The 10,729-nt window shown below is 32.0% G+C and overlaps 1 protein-coding gene across 1 annotated transcript in view; it reads right to left on the reverse strand.

The window, feature by feature from the left end:
* Positions 1 to 10,729, reverse strand: part of CDH19 (cadherin 19) — an 86,463-nt gene that overhangs the window by 46,417 nt on the left and 29,317 nt on the right. The window contains exons 7-8 of the mRNA XM_027852431.1: positions 9,482 to 9,603; positions 2,255 to 2,376 (exon numbers count right to left, since the gene is read on the reverse strand). Coding sequence (XP_027708232.1) covers positions 2,255 to 2,376; positions 9,482 to 9,603 — 244 coding nt within the window. The remainder of the gene's footprint in view (positions 1 to 2,254; positions 2,377 to 9,481; positions 9,604 to 10,729) is intronic.

The following is a 10,729-nucleotide window of genomic DNA, read 5'->3' on the forward strand; positions in this document are numbered from 1 at the left end:
CTTTCTTCATCTTTTGTTTACTAGTTTGTTTTTTCTCCTGTAAAGATGCATATTCTGATCTGTTTAGAGTATCTATAGATCTTCCTTAGGAGGCTCCTGAGTATTCTACACTTCATTATAATCAGTGTAAACATCACACCATATACCAAAATAAAGTCATTATGGGTTCATGATTTAGATATAAAGGCTGATACTATAAGCAAATTGGGAGAGCAAAGAATAGTTTACCTATCAGATCTATGGAGAACAGAAGAAATCATGACCAAACAGGAGATAGAAAACATTACAAAAAGCAAAATGGAAAACTTTGATTACATTAAATTGAAAAGTTTTTGCACAAACAAAGCCAATGCAACTAAGATTAGAAGGAAAGTGGACAATTGAGAAAGAATTTTTGCAACCAGTCTCTCTGATAAGGACCTCATTTCTAAAATATATAGAGAATTAAGTCAAATCTATAAGAATACAAGTCATTCTCCAATTGATAAATGGTCAAAGGATATGAACAGATAGTTCTCAGATGAAGAAATTAAAGCCTTCTATAGTCATATGAAAAAATGCTTTAAATCGCTATTGATTAGAGAAATGCATATTAAAAACAACTCTGAGGTACCACATCACACCTATCAGATTGGCCAACATGACAAAAAAGGAAAATGATAAATGTTGGAGAAGATGTGGGAAAATTGGAACACTAATGCATTGTTGGTGGAGTTGTGAAATGATCCAACCATTTTGGAGAGCACTTTGGAGCAATGCCCAAAGGTCTATAAAAATGTGCGTATCCTTTGACCCAGTAATAGCACTTCTAGGGCTATATCCCAAAGAGATCATACAAATGGGAAAAGGACCCACATGTACAAAATATTCATAGCAGCTCTTTTTGTGGTGGCAAAGAATTGGAAATTGAGAGGATGCCCATCAATTGCAGAATGGCTGAACAAGTTGTGGTATGTGAATGTAATGGAATACTATTGTGCTATAAGAAATGATGAACCGGTTGACTTCAGAAAAACGTGGAAAGACTTGTATGGTCTGATGCTGAGTGAAGTGAGCAGAACCAAGAGATCATTGTACACAATAACAGCCATGTTGTGCGATGACTAATATTGATAAACTTAACCCTTCCCAGCAATATAAGGATCTAAAACATCTCCAAAGGCCTCATGATGGAAAATGCTATCCACATCCAAAGAAAGAACTATGGAAGTTGAATTGCTATTTCTTTGTCTTCTGTTGAGTTTTGTTTCCTTTTTTTTTTTTTTGGTGGTTACTCCTATTGGTTTTAATTTTTACTTACAACATCACTAGTGTGAAAATATGTTTAATAGGAATGTATATGTATAACCTATATCAAATTGTGTGCCATCTTGGGGAGGGTGGTGGGGAGGAAGGGGGAGAAAAATTTTAAACTCAAAAGCATATGGAAGTGATTGTTGATAAATCAAAATAAATTAATAAAAAAGAAGAAAAAAAATCAGTGTAAACAATGCCAACCAGAAATAGGAGGATCTATGTAACCTTCCATGTATAAGGAATCCCTCTTCTATTTGGACTTCATAAAGGATATCCTCTATGGTGGTAATGGACACATGGTAAGAATATACCTCCAATTTTATCTCTCTATGTTGATTCTCAGAAAAAAAAAATGAATAAGAAGTTCTCTAGTTATATCTATCATGGAAACTTGTTCCATCATTACACATGCAGGAGAGACACTTTGCTAGAAAAGCTTAATTCCTTTAAGGTATATATATAAAAATATTTATTTTTAAATTAATAATGAAAAACAGTTGAGTCTCACATTCTCTGTATCTCTCAATCAATTTTGTACTGTGAAGTGGTTTCCAGTAGAAAATTACCAAATAAAAAGACCTGAGTTTTCAGCACTAATACAGTGATGATGAAAACTATGGCTACTACTATTACTACTATTATTACTACTACTACTACTACTATTACTACTACTACTACTACTACTACTACTACTACTACTACTACTATTACTACTAGAAATAGAAAAATGCATTTAAGAGATTGTTGGCAATAGAGATGATGAAGATAAGATCTCAGAAATCATTTTAGTAAAACCTTCAGTTTACAGTTGAGAAACTTATGATCAGGATAGTGGAATAATAAACTTTCCTTATATGCGGGTATATAATACTAAAATACTATCATTAAAGGAAGCTCATTATACGATATGTGTAATGACGATTGAACTAACTCATTGAACTAATGATCAGCCTCTTACCTCCCCAGCATTTGCCTTTTCACAAACATATGTCTCATAGTACTGGAAGAATTCAGGGGCATGGTCATTGACATTCAGAACCTGCACATGCACATGTGCCTCAGATACTTGTTGTGAATTATCTGGGGGGAAAAAGGAAATGAAATTAAAACATTAAAGTCCTTTATTTTCATAAACTCATTGGTTTTAAAGCACTTAATAGAATATGTAGTCCATTTAGGAAACCCTCACATATCATATTTTATTTGGAAATTCTGTAAAATCACAAGAAATAATATCATTGGGAATAAATGGTATAGCAATAGCCAGGCTTTGCTATAATCATAGGGAGGCACAGGTTGAATATATGTGAAGTGGTAAATAATTGTTCATGAAGACCAAAGTTTAAACATGCCTCACACTATCATAAGAGTTTTAGGCATTTGTTGTCCAAATCTATGTAAAAAAAATAAAAAAGAGAAATTCATTTTTCCCTCACCTCTGCATCAATATACATATAATATAAGAAGAATTTATTTAAAATGTCTACTAAGTGCCAGGCAAGTGATATTCAATAATTCTTAAAATGTATATTGGCAGTGGCTGTTTTGGGATGAAGGAAGAAGGAAGAAGACATTGCTTTATACCATAGTTTGGTTATGTTATAAAAAAGGATAGATTACCTAGGTTTAGCTTTATTGTACCTTTGGAACAATCTTTACCTAAGTTTGTACTCTGTAATACAAAAGGCCATCTGATACAGGGATTTATTTGTATTTCTATTCCTATCAATTTGTAGTATTCCAACCAGGGCAAGATGTAAATGGGGAAATTTTTAGAAAGTATTGAAAAAGCCAAGCCCCTATAAATCTTGTATCACTTAATAATGCTGCGTGAAGGCAGTTACCTCAAAAGTACATAGACAAGATACATTTATGTAAATTAGTATGAGGGATGATAATAATTATTTATTTCCAAAGGAACTGCTGTACTAATTTAGGTCAGCACCTTCTCTGTAATTTACAGGTGTCTGAGGTACTGAGAAGTTAACTGAATTACCTAGCATCACACAGGCATAAAGACAGTCTATGTGTGCATTGTTTATTAATCTATCTAATTATCCATCTTTCTATCTAGCTATCTATTAGACATGACATTCCATAGTTATAGAGAACTCATTAGTGAGGGGACACTATTTGTCAATGGAAATGAGCAAAATTTCTAAAACTTTGATAAAGTAGCTTGTTCAATGAAAAGTTAAGTGAGTTCCCTATGTTCACATAACTAGGATATATCAGAAGCAGTACAAAGAAGGTAGGTTTTCCCAATTTCAAGGCTGGCTATCTACACACACATAATATATACATGCACACATACATATACACATTCACTCAATATATATGCATATATACATGCAAATATATGTATGTATGTGCATGCATGTTAATGTAATGTATAGAGTAGTTGCATGTCATAGCATTCTAGATCTAGAGCTGAAAGGGACCCCAGAAACCATGTAATCCAACCCACTTATTTTATAGATGAGGAAATTAAGATTCAGGAATATTAAGTGATCTGTTCAGTGTCATATAGAAAGCAAATACAAGTTTTAGGATTCGAATCTAGGTTCTCTAAATGCAGAAGCAGGTCTCTTTCATGTTACTATACAGTCTCCCTACATACATGTATATTTTCACTTTTGATTTTGGTGATAAAATGTCACATGTGCCAGCTACTTATTCCTTCTTTTGCAGTTTTATTTGTATCTTGGTTTCCATGAACAAATTCAAGTGATTCTTAATGTTTACTACTTTTAATTTTTATACTAGAAGGTCTAAAATTATTCTCTGAAGTAATTTGTGCCATTTTATAAAAAGAGATTGAGCTGAATTTTGACTGTAATCCAACTCTGTGTCAGGGCAGTCCTCAGTTCCAGTTTACTTCTGACACATAGTGGTTCTTAGACTCTGGGCAATAATTCATCTGGCTTCTCTAGGGCCTAAGTGTTGTTTCTCATACTCTCTAAATGTTTGTTCTGTATTTATATAAGGGATTTTTCTCACTAGGATTTATACTCATGAAATCAGGTGCAGACATTCCTCAGGGCCTGAAAAAATGCCTTGCTCAAAGGAAGAACTTAAATGGTTTTGGAATGCATAAATAAAGAAATTACTTGAAGTTAAAAATCAAGAAGTTCTGTTTTAAAAACATAAGAAAAACAAATTTGTGGGGAGAAAAATTTAATTAATTATAAATGAAAATGTAAATTTATAGTAAAGCCTACAAAATAAAATGTTATAAGAAATGCATATGAAATCAAGTTTATAAATTATATACTAATTATATATCTTTTTTGGTTTAGTGAGGAATATTGAGTCTCTTAATTTAACTAGCACCTTGATAAACAGCTTGCCTACTTCACTGGTAAGCTTGTCAGAGAATGGATTCAGAATAATTAATCTCAATAATTTTAAGAAATTATAAAATGGTATACTTTATTCCTTTTAATAGAACAATTAGTTTTATATAAAAAAAACATTCAGTCTGTAAGAAGTGCAACTGGTATTTTGGAGAATTAGTTTCTTATTGAGTAACCTTCTGTTCTCCCGAGGTTATCTTCTATAATCTGGCAGATAAATTAGTTGAACTGTATTATCAAAAATTTCACTCATGTGAAACTAAGCAAGTAAAACTAATTTGTTTCCTAGATTATTCTAAAACATATACATTTTAAAATTGGAAGGTAAATACTTTAAACAACTTTAAGAGAGAGACAGAACATGACCTCAAGTTCATTTAGTCTGTTTCTGCAAGATTTCATAAGCAAATTTAATGTTTGTAATAATACTTTACCTAATTAATACCTAAAATTAATCTTCAATTGTACTATTCTTGTTGTTTGATCCTTTCTCCAGCTACACTTCACATTGGTAATTACTGTCCCTTTCTGAAACTTTTAGGGTCCAATTAACTGACTGTCAATGTTAGGTTTTTTTGGTTCTTGTTTTTGTTTTTATTTTTGTTGCTATTTCTAGTGTTTTTTAATGAATCCTCTTAGTTTGTCCTTTAATGAAACTGAAAAGATAGAGTTTTCCACTCAGATTTTTGCTTAGTGATTTCATATTCTTTTCAAAACAATTGTCATAGTGCCTTATTGCTATTATTTGTAAAGTTAGTTATATACTTTTATAATAAAGATATGAGTACACATGTATGCAACCTAAACTGACATTCCATATTAACTATTACAGAGAAATAGAAAGACAGAGACAGCGAAAGAGAAACAAAGATGAATTTTGTATATGCTATACTCCATGAGACTTTGTTTTATATCTTTTGTAGATATTGATAGAACTGTGGTATGTATCATGGAACCTTGTATCATTTTTACATATATATATAGAGAGAGATACATTTATTTAGTTATATGCAATATGTCTTCCTAAAGTGCAGATCTGTCCATATCACCTCTCCCTTCCCCTCACATATCCACACATCTCATTCACTAAACTCCATTGGATCCTTATCAACTTCAGATATAATACAAAATCTTCCATTTGGCATTCAAAACCCTACACAGCTTCTTCCCCTCCTACCTTTCTACTTTTCTTACACCTTACTTCTTACCCCTTCCCCCACATACTCTGCAATTCAATGACACTAGAATTTGTTCTGTTTCTTGCACTTGACACTCCCTTTTCTGGCTCAAAGCATTTTCCCTGGTTGTCCCTAATGCCTGGAATTTTGTCTATCCTTAGCTCTGCCTTCTGAATTCCCCAGGTTCTTTCAAGTCCTAGTTAAAATTCAATCTTCTATAAGAAACCTTCCCTGATTTTCTTTAAATCTAGTCCTTTCCCTAGATAGAAGGAATCTCCCATTTATTCTGTATATATCTACCTTGTATATAGTTCCCCCATTTTGACTCTGATTACCTTGAGGAAATTTCCTTGAGACTTTTACCCTTGTATCTCCAGCACTTAGAATAGTGTTCAGCAGATAGTAGGTGCTTAATAAATGCTTATTAACTAAATGATATACAAATCAGAAACAACTCAAGGAATTAATGTCATATATAGTAGACATGGATATACATATGCATACTTTCATTTAATATTTTAGGATTTTGAAACTACTTTATTTTCCTCCTTTTTTTGTTTAGACCAAATAAACAATTATTGTGATATAAAGTATTTCTATCTTCACTGTCAAAAATTTTTCACATAGTTTAAGACATTTCTGAATATAGATTTATTCTGTTGCACATGTACTATTAATAATTCAGGCAAAACGCTTTATCATAAAGATTTTTAATCCACTCAATCAGCTAATCCTATTTCCTTTCAACTCAATAGCACGTTGCTAGACAAATATAATTTCATTGAAACTTAAGCATCACATTCAATTCAATTCAGTGAGCATACCTTTGTTGTTGTGTTGTTCAGTCATGTCTGACTCTTTGGAACCCCATTAGTTTTCTTGTCAAATACACTAGAGTGGTTTGCCATTTCCTTCTCCAGCTCATTTTACAGATGAGGAAACTGAGTCAATGAAGGTTAAGTGACTTACCCAGGGTCACAGCTAGTAAATGCCTGAGGCCACATTTGAACTCAGGAACAGGAGTCTTCCTGACTCCAGGCCTGCAGCTCTATCCATTGTGCCACCTAGCTACGTGTACCTTAAGTTCTTTCTATGTTGAAGACAAGCTTTGAGGATTTGTGGACAATAAATTGAAAATGCCCCCCTTCTCAAAAAACTTACATAATGGTACCCTTTACATTTGCATTGCTGTAGGCCAGGTGGTATAGTTTTCCATGTATGTTAGTCACATTAGCAGAGGCAATGTTTTTTTTTTCATGTAAAAATACTACTCTTCATGTTAAATCAAAAGATATTTGACATTACTTGCTGATATCATAGATTTTGAGACCTTCAGCTAGTCACAGAATTCTTTAACCTCTTATATGGAGAAATTGAGCAAGTCATTAATATACCTTGGTAACTCTTCTATGGCTTTTGGAGTTTTGGGTTTATTTTGGTGATGTCATGTTCTATGCATAGACACCATTAAACAGAAGTCAACAGCACATGATCTGCCTTGTTTGATTTAGTCTTTTCAATGTAAGGCTACAGGATAAATCCTCTTTTTAATATCAGTTATTAGTGATAATACATAACCTGTTTATATAGCTTGAAAAATCATTGTAAACCTTACCACAATACATAATGAAATATGGATAGCCCTTACTATAATATATAACTGTAATAGTCCATGACATGTGAACAACTTAATTTGTTTTTCTTCTAGTTAAGTGTAGCAGCTACCCTATTGATACAAATATTTAAATTTAATCTTGCTACATTCTGAAAAAAAATCCTGATATTAATCTCTATTTAACACAGTGGATTTTCCCCTATAAACAAATAAACTTTCTAATTAACATAAAAATGTAAAGATATTCACTATTGAATTATCTAACCTCAGGAATGTGAGAATGCCCATAGAAAGTGAAAGTAGTTGTGTACAACGCACATAAAAAGTGTTGTTGTTTTTTTTAAACAGCAACTAAACTTGACGTCTATTTGTTATATCCTTCAATGAATACTTGACTTGGTACATAAAATGGGTATATGACATTTCTTTTTTTTCCCCTCTAGAATGAAGGGTAAATAACGTTACAGTAAATGCAGTTGTGAACATTTTTATTATTATTACTTTAAAGTAAGTGAAATATTAAAATATTTTGTGGTTATTTCATTTTCATAGATGTCTAAACTATTCTTGAACTATCTCTACTTCTTTCCCAATTGATACATAAAGTGACATAATAAATAATGAATTTTGTCACAGAAAAGCTCAAGGAATAAAGGCTCTCTGCTTTTATAATAAATATCTTTGTGTCTCTTGACATTGAAAGCCTTGGCATTTCTGTTGCTGCAGGAGACATTTATTCCATTGTAACATTTATTCTCATATCTTTTATTGTTTAGTTAAATAGAAGATTCAGAACACAGACCAGTCATCCTGCAGTGTTTCCATAGCAGTATTCAATGCAAGACAGAAATATGCCAAAGATGTACTGCATTCCACCATAACACCTACCCACTTTCTAATAAGTTGAGAAATGAGACTTTTTTCATTTAAAATCTTTTATAAAATACATTAAAGAAAGATTATTGGATTTAATATGTAAGATCAGTTTGGACATATGTTGGACCTTGTAACATTTCAGATTTGATAATTCTAAATGTTTTCAAATCAGTTAATCAATAAAATAATTATAGAAGTATTTTATAATAGATATATTTTGAATTATGCATGATATTTGAGGCTGAATCTAAAGACCTATTATATTAACCACTTGTAGCTTAATTTTTGTGACCTAAATTGGAAATTGAACTGGGGCTCCATTGTAATCAATTTAACAAGTAGAATCAAGTATTCATTGATACCTAATTGAAATAATATTGATTACTTTGAATTCATCCATTAGAATGGCTCCCACAACTGATTCTTTTTGAACATGGAGAACTTGGTTAAGCTATATAATATCAGATTGGCATCACTTAAATCATTTCAGTTCCCTTCTCTTATTTCTTTCTCTCTCTAATAAAAGTAATTTTAAATGTGTTTTAACTCAAAAAATTACTAATAGCTGATCCAAACATGCAAGGAAATCCCCTATAGCAAATTATCCATAATGATAGAACATGTGAACAAAAGCAATTATCATTTTACTTTCAGAAAAAGCGAATAGTTGGAATTCATACAGGAAGGCCTACTGGAATTCATTTTATTGGGCAGCTAGACTCCTTGAACTATATGCAACATTATCAATTAATTTTCAGAGCAGTCTTCTGATTGATATTAAAAATAGATTGGCTTATTTTACACTATTAAAGAAGGCTGCTATAAAACTAACAGGGGTCACATTTAATATAAAGTCTTATATCAGGTGAATAATTCAGATGTCAATAGTGTTACTACTTCTCTTCCATTGTAACTTCTTTGTTTTTTCCCTTTCAAGTTTGATATCTTTTATGAAAAAGTGCAAGACCTTCCTTGGAGCTGATATACATTCTGTTTTCATTAATCTAATGGTTCAAATAATGTCTCATAACAAGCAGCCACAACAATATCATGATTAAGAAATATGAATCCCCTCCTTTCAGGAAGGGGCACTATGATAACAATTAAAATACATCTGTGCAGTACATAAAAGCACATGATGTTCCTAAATTCTTACTCACTTTTTTCAGTGGCTATAACAGTTATGTTATGCCATATAGCTATCTCCCGGTCCAGAGGTTCAGTTGTAATGATGGTGCCATTGTCATCAATGCTGAATAAACTGCAGCCAACAATAGAATACCTAAACCAAAAAGGAAAAAAATATGCTGAGATAACCCCTCTGAAATGGTGACATATAAAACTATTGTCATCCACCAAAACAGCTGTGAATACGTGATTGCAAATAGGAATTGCTCTAATAGAAAGCTCACCAACAATGTTCATTTCAAGTGTCTCTGAAATACAATTCTGCCAATATGTTTTTAATTAAGCTAAAACATTTTGCTTCTAGGGGCTAATATAAAATAGAGGAAAGATGTACTTTTTATCCTCATTGCTGGGAAGGATCAAAATAGATGAATTTACATAGTTTAAAATAAATTGTAGGCATTTTCTTTAAAACATTAAAATGAGCAGAAAATTGATAGTTACTTAATTAGTATATTCATTATTTGGGGAAGAGGAGTACAAACCTTCCTGCCTTTATTCTAACGGGGATCAGTATATGCAATTCAAAAAGGACCTACATGTACAAAAATATTCATATCAGCTTTTTTTGTGGTGGCAAAGAATTGGAAATTGAGAGGATGACCATCAATTGGGGAATGGCTGAGCAAGTTGTGGTATATGAATATGATGGAATGCTATTGTGCTATAAGAAATGATGAACAGGCTGACTTCAGAAAAACCTGGAAAGACTTGTATGGTCTAATGCTGAGTGAAGTGAGCAGAACCAAGAGAACGTTGTACACAATAACAGCCACATTGTACGATGACTAATATTGATAAACTTAACCCTTCCTGGCAATACAAGGATCTAAGACATCTCCAGAGGCCTTGTGATAGAAAATGCTATCCACACCCAAAGAAAGAACTATGGAAACCAAATTGTCATTTTTTTCTCTTCTGTTAAGTTTTGTTTCCTCTTTCTGATGGTTCCTCCTATTGGTTTTAATTTCTACTTACAACATCACTAATGTGAAAATATGTTTAATATGAATGTAAATTTGTAACCTATATAAGATTATGTGCCATCTTGGGGAGGGTGGTGGGGAGGAAGGGGGAGAAAAATTTTAAACTCAAAAGCATATGGAAGTGATTATTGATAAATCAAAATAAATAAATAAATAATTAAATAGAAAATAAGCAAATAAAGGAAGGAAGAAAGAAAGAAAGAAAGAAAGAAAGAAAGAAAGAAAGAAAGAAAG

The sequence above is a fragment of the Vombatus ursinus genome, unplaced genomic scaffold (genome assembly GCF_900497805.2).
Source record: "Vombatus ursinus unplaced genomic scaffold, bare-nosed wombat genome assembly UNPS02009573.1, whole genome shotgun sequence".
In the NCBI taxonomy this organism is placed as follows: domain Eukaryota; kingdom Metazoa; phylum Chordata; class Mammalia; order Diprotodontia; family Vombatidae; genus Vombatus; species Vombatus ursinus.